Source organism: Apteryx rowi, unplaced genomic scaffold, assembly GCF_003343035.1.
Source record: "Apteryx rowi isolate R43461 unplaced genomic scaffold, aptRow1 scaffold_4, whole genome shotgun sequence".
NCBI classification, from domain to species: domain Eukaryota; kingdom Metazoa; phylum Chordata; class Aves; order Apterygiformes; family Apterygidae; genus Apteryx; species Apteryx rowi.
Genome location: NW_020450529.1, coordinates 9,825,043 through 9,845,298, shown reverse-complemented (window position 1 = coordinate 9,845,298; position 20,256 = coordinate 9,825,043). Strand labels below are relative to the sequence as shown.

The following is a 20,256-nucleotide window of genomic DNA, read 5'->3' as shown; positions in this document are numbered from 1 at the left end:
ACTTAGACCTTTGTCTCATCAAGAAACTCCTGCTGGTGTCCTTTGTCTCCTCTTGGGTTTTGAGATCAGCCTAATGCAAGTGTGCATCAAAGCAAGCTTTGTACTTTAACTTACTTTAGTTCCACCATTATTAGGAAATACCTTTTGTCAGAAACATCCACGTTGCTGACTGCTAGAAGTACATACTGTGGAAGTATCACTCTGCACCTGTTCCTAGACTTTTCTCTGGCTGTTCTTGGAAAAAGACTAGACTGGACTTTTGAACTGACACAGTAGGACCAGTTTTTGAGAGCAGAGCTTGCTTTTATTTTAGCTTTAGGATAAATGTTACTTTTTGAGATCTGCTCAAGCTTTCCTTGCTTAACATTGCCAGGCGCAGACCATGTGGCCTTCTGTGAGTTCCCTGGGATTCAGCAGGCTTCAGGCTCCTGGAAGACACTGGCTAGGAGCAAAGAGAAAAATGTAACTCAACTGTCCTAAACCCACTGTGAGCTCAGCATGATATACAGCAGCTACAATCATTTCATTAAATAACTCCTACTGCCACTGACCTTTTCCATAACAATAAAATTATTGACTAAGTAGGCCCTAGACACCAAACTACAGCACCATCTGCTCAGAAACAACCTCTAACCTTTCTGTCACATCTGAGCCACTGCATAGATTGTAAGAATTACAGTGCCAGAAGTGGAGCAGTTCATGGGGAGGGTAGCCTCTCAGCTGGGAGGGGAAGAGAGCTATGTTCTGCTCCATGTATTATTTGTTTCCAACTCCAATAATTGCCTAATTTATAAAAAGTTCAGAAATCAGAACTAGCAATCATGTGCAAAGCCAACTTTCACTCACAAAAAATTAGATCTCTCTTCTCTAGCAAAACTTGGATTAGAATGACTTTCTAAGGAACCAATACGCTAGGGTAAGAAGTCACATCTTGCCTACCAACTAAAAATATATAACATGCATTATGAGTAGGTGTCCATTTGTACTTGCCAAGCTAGCTGAACACAATATGCCATACCCTAACTACACACAATAAAGCTTTAATTGGGCAATCTTGAGAATCAACAACATCAGTAGCTCCAGGGATCTACGGCCAGAAGACCCAGGCAGACAGGCCCTCCTGCAGGGATGCAAGGTGCATCGCTCTTCACCTGTAATGGTTTGACTAGGGATCAGAAAGCTAGTAGAGACTACTTTTCTACTTAAAAGCCTCATCACCTGGAGTGGGGTGGGGAGATGTGTTACTGTCTTGTCACTGCTCCTCTCAACAAAGGGGAAAATGCAGACAGATTGACCTTCTGTTTTAAAACACAGGCACAGAATAGCAGTTTTATTTCTTTTTAAGTAAATTTGTGACTAAAATGTGTTTAAAATAAATAACATTGGCCTGCAAGTACAACATGTTACACCGCTGACTAGTAATACCAACATTCACCAGATTTCCCCCTATTTCTAGGCAAATTGGGTCATGCTACAGGGCCTCTAAGACCAATAAATGTAGGTTTTGACAAACTAATAAAGAGAACTAATTTGAAGGCTGAAGACCCTTGACTGCCTCTTAACTAACAGATATGTTTTCTTTTTTCTTTATAGGAGAATCTCATTCTCTCCCTGTGCTACTCTATAGTATCTGAAAATCAGCAATCTGAGGAAGGGAACGCTTATTTAGGACCAGCTTACATCAACATTGAGTTACATATAAGAAGTAGTTTGAAGTGGGAGTACAAGTTTAATTTGCTCCTTGAGAGCAGCAGACCATAAATTTGAGTTAAACTGCCAGTAACAATACAAAGGATCACAAGCCATGTTTCAAGATCATATTTATTTACACAGCTAGAAATTTATTTACAATGCTCTGAGAAGTGGAAGCCTACAAGAAGTGAGCGGAAAAACAAGCAACTTCTTTGTCCATTGTACAGCATACTTAGTGTCCTGAGTTCTGTGTTCCTCTTTTTTTTTTTTTTATTTGTTTTTACATCTCCTACATATGTACTCTACCAACACCAATTAAAAGATATGGAGATAGACACAAATCAATTGAACCCACCAGTTGCACTCGCTAATACTAAGTTACACAAGCTTCCCACCATTGTTAAATGAACAAATTTCATTTAAGTTCACTCGTGTGAATTATGACATCCAATTGTCACTTCTGTCTACTTCTAAACAAATATGGAGAGCTGCAAAATCTTGCTGAGGAAAAATAGGATGGCTGTAAGTTTAAAATCTTTACTGCTCTGAAGAGAGCAAGGCAAGCTTGATAAACACATGCATACTTGTAAAGAACTACAAAGCAAGGACTAGAGAGGAGGCAGAAGGAGATTTCTCCCACAATGTTATTTTTAGATAAATGGTGTCATAGGAATAGTGGACTATTTCTAAACAGATCAGATCTTTCCAGTTCTAAGTTACAACATATAGATTCCAGTAGTAGATAACAGTTTTTATATAAGTTGAAGTGTTTGGACTATGCCGCTAAGAAAGGTTCCTTCTTCCTTCTCAGAGATCATAATAAGGACCATTTGGTCAAACATCCTGTCTCAGACATTGGTCAACAGCCAAGATTTAGGGAAGAGAAGAACAACATCACAAGCATGTGTGATACTTCCCTCCAGTCCTTGCTCTGTCTCTAAATGTTGTCAGCTTCCAAGTCAGATATGCTTTCTAGGTAAAAGAGACCTTGAAGTAAACTATATTCCACCCCCTATACCCAAAATACAGTCTGTGGGCATCATCTGCCTTCCTGATTACTGTATAGCTATAGTTATCATCTTTTTTTTAAACACGGAAACCATGTAGAATGATTTTTCTAGAAATACTACAGCATGCTCCTGCTCTCCCATACATCTCCACCATGACAACATGGTAGTTGTAATTTAGGTTGTGAGCTCAGAGGCTGCAAGGCTACTCGGAGCAAGTGGGATTCCTCCACCCTATAGAGCAGATCATTAAAGAAAGCATGAAAGAGGCATCTGGCTGGTCTCGTTATTCAGAAAGCAGGCCTTTTTTAAGTGCCAGTTTAAGTTAAAGTACTTTCCTACAGTGGCATTCTGGATAAAACCATTACCTAGTCTACAGGATAATCTATGTTCTTCCATTGCCAATGGGCATGTTGCAACACAGAACTTCTCATATGCAAGTTTCTTTGCTCACCACTCTCCAATCTTAATCTCTTAAAAGAGAAGCAAAAATGAAATTATATTTAGCAGATATTTTGCATTCATTTCAAAAACACTTTTGCACAAATAACGACCTAGAGATTTCACCTCTGGGTAACATCCAAATGCTTTCTGCTAAAATGTCCCCAACCAATACTACATAAGGAGAATGATACACCCTTGATGCAACTTTAAAAAGTTCTTGCTTTCTCATATATATAAAAAACCTGTAACCACCAAATCCTAGCTGCAAAAGTACTGCTTCTTTTCCAATAACCGTCTGATTCAAAATGTTGGGCTTATTCAAATGTAAAGGGCTTGCATGACACAAGGCATAACCAATTTAATAAAAAAAAAAAAAGCTGCATTTTATTTTTCAGCTGACAGCACAGAATTTGCAATTTTTAAGTTAATATGTCAGTGTAACAATGAAGTTTATTGAAAAGGTTTGGGGTTTTTTTGGTTGGGAAGTAAATCTCGGATGTGGTAAATTTCAGAGAAAAACCTTTCTACAAGATTTTCTGCAAGAACTGTCCTTAAGTTTTGTGTGTGCGCACGCGTGTGCATAAAGGAAAACTACAAGAACATGCACACACCCACACACTTTTTTTAGGTGTAGGAAGTAGCACAGAAAGACAGACAAAGATGACTGGCCAATTCACAACAAGCAGAAGGAAGGGAAGATTTAAACAAATTATTTTACTTTCACTGCAAGAGACTGCATCTCTAAAAGTAACTTTGTAAATGGCTCATCCTTCTGTCAGGCAGACATCTGACGCTGACCAAGCTACACACTCTTTATAAGTTATTTGCATAGTGAGAAAGGGTAGGCATTCTGACAGACCATTAACAAGAAAGCAATGTAAAATCATGTTATCATCAGACAAAATCTTAGTACTTGACTATCAAAGACTGACTGCATACAAACTACCTTTGTCACATTATAATAGTCAAACTACTAATAAAAAAAGGTAGAAGTACTGTGCTTTTTTCCTATAAATAGATATACACAGTATTCATAGTTAAACTAATTCTGATAACTAAATTGCTACATGATATAGTCAGAAGAAATTTGAAAGTATATTTCAACAATTAAGGACTTGTCTAGCTTCAGTTAAGAGAAATGTATTTAAAAGTTAAAACTGATGTAGTAAAGGTAAGTTCTACTTGAGTACATGGTTTAGAGCAAAGCTCACTTGGGAGCTGAAGAATTTTAAAACTATGGGCTAATACTTTCTTGTTTTTAAAATCATGGTTTAGCCTAGAGTTAAGCCCTGAAGCAGCCTGCCCTCCTCCTCTGTTCTTTCTCCCTTGCCACCATAGTGACTCACAGAATACACTGCAAATAGAGTTTACAAGGCTGTTAATGTCAAGCCCAGCTATGAACCTAAACACCCTTTCAATAATAAAATGAACATATAAGTCTATCTAGAATCTTGTTAACCCAAATTTACACACCACAAGTACTGACAAAAACCAGAACAAAGATAGTTATTAAGGAAGATATAGAAAAGAAAAAGTGGCAGGGAAAGAGTGAAAAGAACTGGGAAAGAAGCAGGCAAGCACAGGTAAAAGTTTAACTAGCATAATAAATTTTAGAACACCCCAGTTTTTAATGAAACTCTGGGCCTAAGCCAATTGATTTAGCATGCTAAATGGGCCCTTTCGAGCGGGAAATGTCTCATTCATACTGACTTCTAAAAACAAACATTGAAAATCTCAATGCTTGTATTATCTACACATGCCGTGCTTGCCTGATGAACTTGTGTTTCACAGAAACACATGGGCTGGGGGACAAAAGAGATACACGAAGCAGAGACATTGTCAAAGACTGGAGACAGGAGAAAAGCCATCTGCAGCACTCAGATGAAACAAACTGAAGGTAATTCTCTCTTGTGCACAAGCATACCTTTACACTACAACTCTAAGGGAAAAAAAAGGAATTACAATATTCTCTTTACAGACATCACATTCCCCACAGATTTCCCTCTAGAGGACTCCTCTTTTTGTCTTGAAAATAAAGTCATCTTTATCACCTTTATCTTTTTCTTCTCTTTAGATACACTTGTACTCACATTTAGTTTGCGTAAACATTTTGTAATGGGTGACAGTGAGAAACTTACCTCAGAGTATATTGGACTAGATATAACCTTCTCATTCTATTTTTGTACATGCCAGGACCCCAGAAACTAACTTGACAAGAATTATTTCAGTATCGTACAAACATTTTATGGATACACATTTCAATTTGGTTTTCTTCAGCAGTAAAGCTCCAAAATTTTCTTCAACAGTAAAGACACAGTAAAAGCATCCAGCATCTAAAGTGTTTTTGGTGTAAATTCCATGATATTTACACTGCATTTTACTGTCCATGGTAGTAACCCAGGCTTCTCTTTTACTCTATCACAAGAAATGGCTGAAAACAAGTTTCTATTTTTCCTAATTAGACATGATCAGTCAGCCACATACACAGTATTAATATATAGACTAGACAAATACTGTACCCTGGTCTTTCATTGTTAGATAAAGACTTTCACTGGAGTGAAAAGAACCTGAAATCAGCACTTCTCCGTTCAACAGCCTCCCCTAAATGCTTAAAAGTAGCCCATTTAGCGATCATGCTGTATCAGAACAGTCAGGAGATTTATAATTCCTGGCATATCTTGGGCACAACTCCCACTGACATTTGTGCAGAATATGTTAGGGCCAGGTTAAACATCTGGGTTCTCTATTAACTATACTGTGAGGCAGGTGCACTTCCCAGCACACTGCAGAGTCCTGATCCCTGGTGCACCCTTTGGCAGAGTCACAGCTGCTTATCAGATGGAGACCTGGGCATGCGCCATTCCCTTCAGCTCTCCGAGGAGGAAATCCATGAACATGGGCAGGGAAGGAGACACAATGTGCTCCAACAGGCATCTCTAGTCTGGGCCACTGAGAAACCCAGCCCTCTGGGAGCCTTACAGCGTACACCTTCCCTGTAGTATGTAGTATCATCTATGCACATAGACACGTGGAGATCCCGCATGAACTTAAAAATAAAAATAACTGCATGTTTCAACGCCCCTCTTTATAGAGCAGGGGTAGCAGAACACTGCTAAGTAAATACTTGGAGGACGAGTCAAAGTTAGTAAAGTGCTTAAGATTAATGGATGGAATGTGCCAGTTAATGGGCAACCAAAAGAGCAACTGAATAGGAACTAGCAGAATAGGATGATTAAACTACATAGTTCTCATCTGAAAAAGTTTTCAGGACAGCTCTGTTGCAGGAAACTATTTCTTAAAATTTCTGATGAAGCCACAACAAAATTGAATCAGTTTCTGTTCTGTTTTGTCTTTTGCTTCCCCAGTGATCAAATCTACCAAAGAAATGTTAACCTATTAAGTCATCTTTGAAGCTCTCCACCAGGTAAAAACAGAGGAACTTTAACCATATGTAACTTTCTCTGCCCAGTGAGTGGGAACTGGCTTAAGATGTTTACAATTCTTCCAATTAGACTGGAATTCTAAAAATGCAGACTGGCCTCTGGAAAAGAGATCTAAAACAAGCTATAATTAGCATGTTATCACTTTATCCTAAATCCACAGTGTATCTTTATGTGGTTTGTATGGAGGGTTTTTTTTGTTTGTTTGTTTTTTAAAAACTTTTTATGGAGTTTTTAAACAGTGTGGCTCTACTATAGAAGTCACCCAGCTGTTTCAGGGTTGCTTGCCTTTGCCCTCCTAATAAAGTCATGAAGTCTACCTATTATTTATTTATTTTCAAGTTTAACAGTATGGCATCTTTGATGATGAAAACCTCAGATCATACACTTACTGAAATATTTTCTTTCTGATAGCGTACACGGCAACCTTTACTAACTAAGGAGCCAGTTTGTGTTTTTCCACTGGGGTAGCATTAGACAGGCAAGGTTCTCTAAAACCACTTTCTGTATTGACATAACTCTGTATCTCTGTTTTATTACACAGTGTACCCTGCTCTTGTCCAGCCTTCTTCTGATTACTTCTGCATGGGAGGACCATCAACCCTCAGTTGCATCACAGAGTTCCAGCTGTTAGTTTTACTAGTGGTTGCTAATACTTCAATGCTAATAGTATTTCAGGGCAACTATTCTGAAGTGAAGAGGGTATTCTGTTGCAAGAGTGGTTTAGCCTGCCTTTCCTCAGCGCAGTTATACACTTATAATGCACAGCAGGATATAGCACACGTAGAGCTGGCATTTAATCTCTCCACAAGCCCTCCGTTTAGTGAGGCAATTAGCATTACCAGTACGTAGACAGAAGATGTTCTTCTGGGCCAAGAGCAAAGTCAGATTCAGCTACAGACTTGGTTTGAATGAAGAAATTGTTTTATAATGTATTTATGAAAGTCAACATGGCTGTTACTACATGTACTGTTAGTATAGATATTACTATAAAACACTTTGGCATTTATACCAGAGTAACACTCAGAAGCCCTAGTCAAAGATTAGGTCCTTACTTTGCCAGGCTATGCTTTTGCACAGCAACAAGATACACTTGAATTCTCACCGTAAGAGTTTATGCCTTAAGAAAAGGCTGAGCACAGCAAAACACCATTTGTGTTTTCTTCTTCACTTTGTACGTTGCAATACATCTACAGCATTGGGTACTGCGCAGATTAGAGAAGAGCTCCAGCCAAAGTTCTTTTACTAGCTTATGCAACAACAGATATGAAACAATATAAAAGCACCAAGGTACTTCCTGGGCTATCAAATGTATCTCAGCATTCTGGCCTTAAAGAACCTTTTGAGCTAAGGAAGGTTTCTTTTGGCTATGCCCTTCATAGCTGTATGGCTGGGTCTCTCTGGGAAGGGAGGAACCTGTATTTTTTTAGAATTTAATCACATAATACATGGATTTTTCACACAGAAAACATTTATGAGAATCACCTGCTGTTAGCCTTGCTTTTTTCCCCAAGGTTATCAACTAACCTGTGAGCAGAGTCAGTTCTGCCAACACCAAGTTTCAGGGGATATATTTTTTTTCCAACTTGTGGAGAGAAGTCCAGCATTAGTCATGCATGGAGACAGCCCAGAACACAGTGTCTGACGATCTGCCTGTGTGAGCCAAATATTCCTGCCAGTTACTGAGGATTTATTTACTACCTTTGATGCCACTGCTCAAGAAGTTCTGTCATCCTGTTTGCATTCCCTGTCAGAAGCAATTGAAGCACTGCTATTCTCTTAGCATTAGGAAAATTGCCAGACTACCCACCTGCTTATAGACTGCATCAGGTAGTATGGTCTGTCACAAACATATATGCACTCACTCACTCTTGAGGGTTTTGCACTTATTTGCTAAATTAGACCAAACAGATAACACTTTGCTTTGTCATTCAGCAGGCTACATCTTTCATAGAATCCCCTCTCCCCTTGTTTCATGATGATAGTTTGGCAGGTGAGGTGCACAAATAACACAGCTTACGAGTATACAGATCTGGAGCCTGAATAGGCAGTTGCCCATCTAGAACTCACTCTTCCCAGTAATCTGACAGAGGAATTGTGAATTTCCATACGGTGATGTAAATCATGATATAACCAATTGGGCATCTCTTAGTTTGTTTTCCAGTGAGACCCTTGGCACTGGTTCCATTGTGTACATTGCTGCTATAGTACACATGTCAAACAAACAGACTTTGCAAATCTCACCTCAGACTTATGAATGGCCAATCACACTTGACGGATTACCTTTTATGCAGAACTGACTGCCTCAGCAGCTGAAAGGAGAGTAGCAGATGACTTCAACCTTGAGCTTAGCAAGGCTTTCAGCACTATTTTCCACAGTATCTTTCAGTATCTTTGTTAACAAATTGGTAACACATGAATTGAACTGGCAGACTACAGCAAGGTGAGAAACTGGCTAGACTGTTTGACTGAGCAATTGGCAGTCAAGGACTCAAAATCCAACTGACAGCAGATTAGCAACATTCCTCAAGGGTCAAGAGTGGGGCTGATACTGTTCCACATCCTCATCAGGGTCAGCGCTGCCATTCAGAGGAACCTAGACAAGCTGTAGGAATTGCCCAACAGAAACCTCATGAAGTTTGACATAGGCAAATGGAAAGTCCTATACCTGGGACAGAATAACCCCATACTGGGATTATCAACCCAAGAAAATAACCCCATCCTTCCACAGGCTGAGGACTGACTGGCTAGTTTGCAGCTCTGCTGAGGGTTCAGATGGACAAGCTGAATGTGAGTCAGCAGTGTACTCTTGCAGCAGAGAAGGCAATATGTATGCTGAGCTGCATCAACAAGAACATAAGCCAGCAGGTTGAGAGAAGTGATTATTCCCCTCTACTCATCACTAGTGAAGCTACATCTGTAGAACTGTGTCCAGTTTTGGGCTCCTCAGTACAAGAGACACATCAATACACTGGAGAAAGTCCAGCAGAGGGCCACTGAGATGAGGAGGAGGCTGAAGCATATGACACTTGAGGAGAGGCTGGGGTAGGTGGGTTTATTTAGCCCAGAGGATGATTCAGCTGCAACTTTCCATTATCAAAAGGGAGATTATAGAGAGGATGGATCTGGACTCTTCTTAGAGGTGCACAGTGAAGAGACAGGTCACAGCTTGCAGCAAGAAAAATTCTGACTGGATATAAGGAAAAAAAAACTCCCCAGTGAAGGTACAGTTGAGCCCTGGACGAGGTAAACAGAGATGCTGTGGAATCTCCATTCTTGCAGATATTCAAGACTTGAGTGGAGAAAGTCCTGAGCAACAAAATTAACTTTGAAGTTAGCCCTGCTTTGAACAGGAGCTTGAACTAGATGACCTCCAGACCTAAATTATTTTATGATCTACTTGGAGCATGTGAAGCTTCTGACCTGCAGAATGGCAGCTTTTAGATATCTGTCCTAAAGACACACACATGCAATCACTTCCTGAAGTGGTGATACATAGATCCCTATTGCCCTCCACATTAAGGCTGATAAGAGCAGGTCCTATACCCTTGCAAGAACTCCAGGTATACACAAGCCAACAACAACAAAGCCCACATTTCACATTATTTATAATCCAAATCTAGATGGCAGCATATCATTCTAGATTCTTGGATAAAATAAGAGTAAAACTCAGATTTAAGAATAACATAAGAACAATGTTGATGGTAACAGTAAAATTATGTGTACTGACTTTATAGAAATAAGTCCTCCATAATTAATCTGTGGAAAGCACCACTCAAATTCATGAAGTTCTATTATCAACGATTATCATATCAGGAATGTCGATGGCTCAAAAGACAACTTACTACATTAAATATTTAAAAACTGAGATCAATGTAAACTCATTTCTGTTTCTCATCATAAATAAGTACATTTTCTCACACAGTTAAGCACAGCAGAAGGTAGTACACCAAAATCTGAATAAAGTTTCAAGGCACTGCTCATTCACAATCAAGAGATGATGCTTTTTCCATTTTTGTTTTCAAGCTAATGGAACTCTGACATGTTCAACACTATGTTATCCACTTCCAGATGCCTAGACAGGTACAAGCCAAAATTTCAGCCTCTCAGGTTGGACGAAAATTTTGCCTTAGGTTCACAAAGATAAGCCAGCAAAGTTTATGTCAGAGAAGACAGAACTTAGCCCTATCATTAAAAAAAAAAAGTCAACTAAGTCCCCTCAAGGCAGAAATATATGGGATAACTAATAGTTTGTACTTAAGAGAATCAAAAGGAGTAGCCTTCTCTTATGTGGATGAATAACATAACCCAATATGATTCTGCCTTCAATAAAACCAAGAAGAACGTAACTTAAAAAATTAAGATTCCTTGTTTAGTTTGAATCTTCACATAATGAGACTTTCTTTAAAGTGAGTGCAGACATGCATAGAGACAAGAGCACACATACATAGCAAGATGACAGCTGTGTGATACCTAACTGAAACAGAACAGACTCTTTTCAACTAAAAGTTATGTCCCAGACAAGTACAACTGCATTAAATAAAAAAAAAAAAAGCGCATACAGAATAATACAAGAAGGAAGTAATGAAAAGAGACTACTAGTCTTCTTCATGATACTCTCCACTGAGGAGGAGGTAGATTTTTTACAGTACAAGCATGGATTTCATTATAGGTGATACAACTGTCCTCACTCTTATTAAATTAGATGAAATGGGATTAGAGGAACCGATGATGTTTCTAACAAATGAAGTGAACTTCTCAATCTAGTTTTATACCTCATATCAAAGCAATCTAATTCTCTTCTGAACTGAAATCTATTTTTTCTTCAAAACTAGACAGATGTATATTAAAGTATGCAAGTGCTAATAAATATTAAACTTTCCAATCTCTTTAAACAAAAGGAAAAAGCTCATTTTTTAAAGATTATTTTAGGGATGTACCAAACAGAGAGATTAATTAAAACAACTGCATAGTGCCAGAAAGGTGATTATTGATTGAGGTATATTTTCCCGTAGGGTTTGAGACTGAAGTCCCATTCCTCATTTAAAAACATAAGACCCAATTTTGTTATGGAACTTGGAAACCTTTTTCTAATCAGTCCAGATTTGCTGTAATAATAGAGCCCCCCCAAAAAGACATATTTTCAACATACCCACAAGTTATAAAACACACATTGCTATCACAGCCCCACCTAGCACGGGCGCTCAGCAAATTGAGCATCATCCAGCATTTTAAAACTCTTTAAAGTCAGTCCTGTTGCCGGGACCGCCACCCAGTAGTTTTCCCGGTTCCCGAAACAGGCGCTGGGAGAACTTGCGCCCTAGATGCGACTTGCTGGGTGACACCAGAGCTCCTCGCCAAGGCGCAAGGAGGGGAAGCCTGGGCGAGCGGCAAGCAGCGCGGCAGCCGCGGGACCCCGGCGGCCCGAGCGAAGCTCAGGGCACCCCCGGCTCTCTCCTGGGGCGCGGGGGGGCAGCGCTACCCTAATCCACCCCCGTCCAGACCAGGAAGCCGGCGCTCGCTCCCGGCCCGCTACCTGCCACTGAGCGCCCGATGCTGCGCAGGTGGGTGAAGGACGGGTAGGCGGCGTGGACCCCCTTCAGAAACGCCTCCAGCTCCTCGGCGTGGTGGTACCTGAAGTCCAGCGCGGCCGCCAGGCAGACCAGGCAGAGGGCGCCCGCCACGTCCTGCGAACAAGGAGCAGCGGGTCAGCGACCACCCCCCTCCCCGCCGCTCAGCCCGCCGCCGCCGCGAGCGGGAGCAGGTGCCGCCCCGCCTCCCCCCTAACGGCCGCCCCTACCCCGAGAGCCGCCCGCATGGTGCCGCCGCGCTCCACGACTGGAGCGGCGGCGCCGGGCGGGGGCCGCCATCCCCCGGCCGGCCTCGCCCCGCCCCGCCGCTGAGTGACGCGGGCCTCCTCCACTCGGGTGCCCCCGGCCCGCCCCGGGCAGGCGGAGGGGGAGGGCCTCCCCGCCCCGCCCCNGTGCCTCACACCCCCCCGTGTCCCTCCCCGTCGTGTCCCCACAGCCGCCCCGCGCGGTGCCCGGGCAGCGGCGGTAGCGCCCCGGGTGGCTCCTGCGCCCCGCGGGCCCCTCCGCGCAGGGCGGCGATGAAGCGCTTCAGCGTGCGGCGGCTCCGTGGCGCAGCCGGCCCCCGCCGGTCCCCGCCGGCCGCCCTGCTCCCGGGGGCGGAGGGGAGGGGGGCACGGTGTGGCCGCGGCGGCGCTGCCACGTTTGCCGAATTCGTGCTGGTTTTGCCTCATTTTTTCTCTGCGTCAGGTGATGGCGTGGGTGGAGGAGGAGGAAGGGGTACCTGAAAAAAAAAAAACAACACAGAAAACAAGAAGCAAAAGTTCCCATTTTGACTTTTGGTGATGGTTTCGATTCACAGGGAAGGTTCTTCAAAAAACAATGCAGTCTTTTTTTAAAGCCTCTTTGCTCGGAGACAAAATGTGCTCCGCGTGGAGACACTCTGGTGAGAATTTAGCTGCCCAAGTCTGACAAAATCCCCACGGAGCATTTTTAGATGAATTTTTAACAGGCTTGAATTCATTTATTGAAAGGCCTGGATTGTATCTACGGAATTAAATGCTTTTCTTGTTTTTGCACTAACCACATTGCCTTGAGGATATCCTATTCTTCGGATTCATTACTAAGACTTTTTTCATCACCTTTTATTGACTTTTGTAAGTTTAAGATTGAAAAGGGCTAAGAGAAGAAAGTCAGTGAAGTTGGGCTTGAACAACAAAAAGTAGAATAGCACCAACATTTCTTTTAAAATATGATGGAGATAGATTTGAATGTTTGAATAGAAGGGCTTGTAGGTTCTGAAGAAGTCTTCTGAGAAAGTAAGGTGGCATTTTTCATGATTAACTGTGGCAGGATTTCCTGTATCATCTTCTGAAGTTTCTCAACATCAGATAAAGGATATCAAAGCAAATGAATGTATGAGCCAATCTAAAATAACAATTTATACATTCCTAAGAGAAGACTCTGTATTAAATAAAAAGTTATCGTAAAGCAAAAAGTTATCACAATTTTTCCCCCAAAGCTTTAAGAAAAAAATCAAATTTTGTTTTAATGCAAATAGCTATAGTATCCCATGTATCAAAATGTGTACATCTAAAAATGGAGGTAAGATATCTACCTTCAGACCTCTCAAGTATTCTTAGTTCATGGGAGGGACTTCCATATCATATGTGACATATTAGATATGATAAGGATATATATATATGGATATATATCCAATGTATAAGGCTACTCAGTTGAACAGACATCCATAATATTAGGATGCTGCTGAATAATGTTCCTTCCATCGTGGCACTCTTGGGGAAAGGACAGCCCCACAGCCTCTCTCTCTCCTACTCTGACTCTGCCATATTGTCTTTCTCATAAATTGATGTGACCCATTCTTACCCATCACCAAAGAAAATTCTTGTAATATCTAAATATGGATGTTTAATACCTTCTTTATAAAAAATGTTATTAGTTGGCTACAGTTACTTGCATTTGCACTTGGAGAGAAGTCTTGCAGAGAAACAGAAGGTAGGAGTCAAGTATGTGAGCTACACATTTGAATTTGTGAGACTTGAATATATGTATTTTTTCTATAGGTTCCTTGAAAGATGATCTGGAGATACCATTTGAGTTAGCAGGGAAGAAAATATATTCAGCTAGTAATGCAACATGCACATACTTGGAAACTGTCCCATGATAATCATAAGAAATCAGAGAACTATGACTCTAAGCCAGAGGAGGGTAGTGTTGGCAGCATGGTAAAATGACAAGAGGCTCTAAAAACTTACTCTCAGTGAAATACCCCAAATCACCCTTGAAAATAGGCAATCATACAGCCTTATGTCCTTCTGAAATTACACCACCCTTCAGTGCATCCATCATAGTCAAGATGAAATGAGACCATGACTGTATTTAGGAATGACAAAAACACTTCAAAATGATAGATTGTTTCTGTGCCAGGTACTTGCAAGTTAAGACAAGTCAACCTGTTTGGCATTATTTGAGTTACATGAAACAGAATCTAACAAACTTCTTTCAGTTTACATTGTAACATGACAATACAAAACTCAGAGATACCTGTTATTCCCGAATCCCTTTTCAGAAAGTCAGTATATGCAGCTGAGGGTTAAAGTCAGTACTTAAGACCAAATCTTGCATAAAAATAAGTCAGTGGTAAATCTCCCATTGACATCAGTCATTCAGAATCAGGGACTAAATTTAAGATATTAAGATATTAAGACTGAAACTGTTTTCTGTATCATTCTCAGCACTGCAATGGACAATGACCCATATAATGAAGCAGGATAAATAGAAGTCCTATTGCTGTAAACAAAGTTAATTGTTCTCCTTCCAGTAACATTCAGGATGTTCCATTTAAAACTGTGTAATACATCCACAGCTATAAAAGCTGACACTTGAGCATGGGTTTCGTGGGAAGCAAATACAAAATGTGATGTGAAATCTTCACCTGTGGACTTCAGCGGAGAGTGGTGGGGGAGTGCATCAAAGTAGTGTAATGAAGTGAGTAGCTGTGTTGCCCTCTACTGACAGGTTAAGAAAATCTGATCACAAGCAACAGGTATGAAAAATCTTCACCCAACAGTTAGCACCATAAGACTGACACTTTATGGATGTACACTTAAACTAGGTCTCAGCAATAAAGAGATTTTCTGGAAGTTTTGTGATTTTGGAGAGCTATTCACAAAGTCAATCGTGGGATTTGAAATCTTACCCTGTATTTTGTTATTTTTCATATAGGACTTCTGCAAAGGTTTGTAACAAAAATGAACTTCCCACATGATAGTTGAAGCTTCATATTGTTTTTGGTGAGAAATACAAAGATATCACTAATAGGAGTTCAATTTTCAAAGGATCATCTCTACTATTAAAGCTTTCTCACGTGAAATAATGTTCTAGGCTTACAGACCACAACTTCAAACTCTTTGCATCTATATGAACACTAAGAACCTGGCAGTCTCGTGTGGGAAAGACTTGAGATAAAGGCTTTCTCAAGTAAGAAGGACCAGATAAGTGAGTTTAGCACAAGTAATGACACAGACACATGAATCTGATGAGACTTCACATCTGCATAAACCCAGATACCAATCACCTGAATAAAATGCAGTGAAGACATTCTGGTGTATGCTATCCACAGTGATGAGCTAACAGGCTGTTTCTTAGTATGGTGAAAGTTAGAGTTTCTGCCTGAAAGGGCACAAAAGTGGCAGAAATGGTTCAGCATTCACCAGCTTATTAGTTGTCTGTACCATGCAGGCAATTCTCAGCTGAGGCTTACATATTTGGTTTTTAAGTCTCCTCCCCTCCATCCCAATACAAGGATTACCCCAGGAGAAAAAAGGGATGCCCTGCTGAGTCTGGTAATCTACAATTAGAAGATGTCCCAAGGGGGACTATTAGCAGCTGGTATAGTTTAGAGTTGTCCAGACAAGCACTGAATTAGCTGGAGAATCTGGAACTGCAACTAGCTGCCTGACAAACCTCTCGCTTATCCAGTCTTGCAAACAGCAAAATCTGCATACAGTAGAGATTTTGAGCTACTGCATAACAACACATTGCCATGTGTTGTGGTGGAAAAGGTCAGTTCTGCTCTGCAGTGGGTTGAAGCATTTGTTTGTATTTAGATACCAAAAGCACAGGAACATGAACTAGTTCAAGGGTTTTGAGTGTTGTGTGTTGGATATTGTAATACAATTGGAAAATGTTTTAATCTTTATTTTTCTCTCTTAAATTTGCTTATAAATGCCCTTTCAGTAATACACACAAAATTAAATTTAATTGAAGATAAATTATTTTGTCTTTACTCCTGGAATGCCAGAACTTAATTTTGCATCAGTGGCATGATGCATTCCTGGTTTGTAGGGCAGAGGACTAAGAATGGGAAAATCCAGGCAGGTTTGGTGGGAATTTCAGTGGTTTGGGGACTGATGGATTTCAGGGAAGTACATGGGAAATAGGAAGGGTAAGTGATGACCATGGGAGTGTTGAGACTGCAGTGGGAGGACTGGAGGCTGGAGAGAAGGGGCTAGAAGGTGGAAGGGTTGTGGAGACGGTTGTTGGAGAAAAGCAACTGAGAGGATCAACGGAGGTTTCACGGTGAAAGCGACTGAGAGTGGTCTTTCTTCTCACTAACACCCTGTCAATTTGATCCCAGGATAATTGAATTTGAGGAATTTGGGATGTTGACATGGCATCCTGTCAGTTGTCCTAATTTGTCTGTGAAATGCATTTCAGTTAATACCATGGAAATTACTGAGATTCTTCATAGCTGATTTCTTGTGGATATTAAGCAATACTTCTGAGTAATCTGAAATTTGTCCCCAAAACTGGAGAAATTTGAGCTTCCAACATTTGGAAAAGTTGTCAATTTTTGGAATAGTTTTTTTGTCCTTTTTGCTAATTATCTTCTGATCAAAATATCTTCTTAAAAACAATTGCCATTGTCAAGAACAATGCAACACTCTTAGTGACAATGATGGCTAGTCTCTCTCTTTAAATAAGAATTCCTCCAGGCCACTTAATCAATATATCTGTTTCAAGTAAACAATGGTGCCATTTCCTGAACAAGAAATTAAGGCATTTTTGGAAAACTTAGTTGTGTAATAAAAAAAATCCTCATTTCTCTGCATTGATTTATGCATAATGGGCCTTTAAACAGACAAGCAAGTAAACAGTATACACTGAAATCTATTAGTGAAAAGTGCATATTGCTCTAGAGTGATGTTATGAACTAAACTTTTTCTTTTGAGAGAGAAATAGAGAAGGAGCTTTTCAGATATAAAATGTCTCTGAATTTTCCAATCAGCTGTTTAAAAACGAATGTTTAGCAATGCAGTAAGCAAATATGCAGCTTGCTTGACCTCACTGAAAGCAGTTGGCAAGTATTTTCTTGGGTTAAGCTGTACTTGCTATATAATAGTTAGACTGTCATTTATGAAACTGTATGGCTCTGTGAGACTCCGTTTTTCTAGAGATGAGGGTATGATTTCATGGCCAGCTTAAACCAATCTAAAACTGAGCTGTGCCTGACAGAGGCAGCCCTGCACCCAACCCTGCTGCCTCCCTTCTGCCAGTGTGAGCACCCAACACATCTGGTCAGTTGGATCAGGGAACTGGTACATCTGGAAGCTAACCAAGCACACACACACACACACACACACAAATCCCCAAAAACCCAAGGTTCTTCATTTTCACCTGGCTCAGCTCCCTGATTGAGCTGACCATGTAGCCCATACAAGCACTGGCTCTGGCTGAGGGAGCAGAAGGCCTAGATGGCCCAAGGAGGGTGAGAATGTGCTTTTTGGCAAGAGTGTACCTTAGATCAGCCGGCACTCATCATGCAACTGCAACTTAGAGGGGACATTTATGGTGAACTGCTGGCAAGAGGGAAGTAGCTATGTGATACTACAGGTCACCAGAGAGTTTCTTCAGAAGAATCAGCTGTGCTCAGAAGACAGAGATTCCTGTGCTGTGCCGCAGTTCTGGTGATGACTCATTCCTTAGAGACAGGCCAGATGTGACATCCTATAACTTTTCTTTCCCACTAGTGGTATGGGGATAATAATGCTGAATTTAACTGCAGATTAATTAGCATTTGTCAAGCACTTTTGTAAATGTCAATTAAATACAAATTATAGAAAGATAATGCTATTTCAAAAATAGAAATTTCTGCCAGGCTTAGTCCTACTCCAGTACTGTTGCTTATTATAATGGAAAGTGATAACATTTCAACAGTTCCTTCAGCCAAATGAGCCTTCCAAGGCAAACTGTCATGACAGCAAATTTATTAAGGTCATCTTGATGCAATTAGCACTTACAAACTCAGGCTGCACAAATGAGCACTGGAAATAATAACTTATATTCACAAATGTATGCAAGTCCAGAGAGAAAAGCTACTCCCATGGTGGATATGGAGGCTGGCTAAGGAATAGCCTTTAACAAGACAAAACCTGCAAAAAAGAATCTCCCAGTCCTCAACCTTTGAAGGCCACTTATTGGAGGTCATAAATAATCCTACCAGAAAATCAAAAATCAGGATGAAAAAACTTGTTGTTACCATCTGAGAATTTTTTTTCTAATTCATGTTTCAAGGAATGATTAGAAAACTACAAAAATAGTCAAGCTTTGATACGAAGTGAGAAAGACCAAGCTAGCTTTAATTTTGTCTCGTTCATTGAACCTTTCTTTGATTAAGCTTCTTCTAATGTTACTTATTTTAAAAGACTTTTAAGTAATTCCTTGTCTTAGAGTGCTTTGTACTTAACCCACATTGTGTAAGAGGAATCACTTTGCTACTACAGTGCTTCCCTAAGGGTGACATTTTCCTGCACAGTCAAACCCATACTTAGAAAAGATGGTTCGAGCAGAGGCCTGGCTGGGTTTCCTGCATTCCTGGTGCATCACTGGAATGGATGTTTCAAACCAACGTGCATTACAGCAGCCTTAAGCATGCTCATCAGCAATCAAACATATCTGAGCAAGCCTCAGATTGGAACAATTTTCAGTCCCAGCTTCAGAACAAGACAAACCTTGGGGGTCAGATTTCTTCATTTTTATCATGTTAGTATATAACTGTATAAATATCATATGAAATTCTCCACTGGGAATGAGTTTTTCAAATGTTTAAGGTCCAGCATCCTCATCTCAATTGCATTACTAATACTTTTTGGCAGTCGCCCACACAGGAAGCCTGAAAATACACTAGAAAAAAAAATATTTCCCCAAAAAACCTATGGTAAGGAGGTCACAAAATTAAGATAACTTAAAGGATGCCTTCATTTCAAGAGAGCTTTTCATATCTCCGCAATAGATGGTAAGATTGAGTGTTGCATGCGTTGCAAAGCTTGATGGACTGCATAACTGAAAGCATGTCTGTAGTCCATTGTTTTTCACTTAGTTTTAATTATTTTTCATAGCTCATAAAAAGATATTTTAGAGCAAAGAAATGTCAACAATCTTACTTATGGTAGTGAGTATTAAAAAGTTGTATTTCTGTTGGATGACAGTCCATGATATCCTAACACCTAAATTTCCCTTACCACCTCTGATTATGAGCATGTGTGGAAGCCCAAAGCATTTTACTATCCACCTGTTTCTTGCAAATGAACCTCTGCATTAAACTGGCTTAACCTTTAGTGCACAAGTCCACTTCTCAGGACACAGTCTGAATCATCTGACTGTGTGCAGCATAGGTCAGCAGGACTTCAGGAGAACAGGGAGGAGAAGACTCCCATTTCCACTAGCACATAGTGAGAAACGTGATTCGTAGGCAAGTCTGACTTGGGAAAGTTAGCTTGGGAGGATGTGTAAGGGCTGAAGAGTCAAAGATGTGCTCTTAAAGATTTACTAACAATTCAAGTTAGTCAGTGATGGCTGAAGCCTGCTTGCGCTCACATGGCCCACAAATCTCTTCCCATGAGGGAACCATTCTGCCCAGTGTCTGGCTTTCCACTGGTGTAAGACTGTTGCATTTTTCAAATTGTATGTATTTTTACTGTTTTTTTAATGGATGATTATGGATCCTCAGCCTGCCCTTACCATTACACACTGATAAACTTCTGTGGCTTTCCCAAACTGCTCCTGTGCAAGCCCAGCTGCATGAAGAACTCTCTATTTTTGATCAAAGATTGGACTGTTCAG

The 20,256-nt window shown here is 40.6% G+C and overlaps 1 protein-coding gene across 1 annotated transcript in view; it reads right to left on the bottom strand.

Annotated features, from left to right (window-relative positions):
• CPM (carboxypeptidase M) overlaps positions 1-12,425 on the bottom strand; it is a 37,573-nt gene extending 25,148 nt beyond the window's left edge. The window contains exons 1-2 of the mRNA XM_026074767.1: positions 12,384-12,425; positions 12,120-12,270 (exon numbers count right to left, since the gene is read on the bottom strand). Coding sequence (XP_025930552.1) covers positions 12,120-12,270; positions 12,384-12,401 — 169 coding nt within the window. The 5' untranslated portion in view covers positions 12,402-12,425. The remainder of the gene's footprint in view (positions 1-12,119; positions 12,271-12,383) is intronic.
• Positions 12,426-20,256: the final 7,831 nt, after the last annotated feature.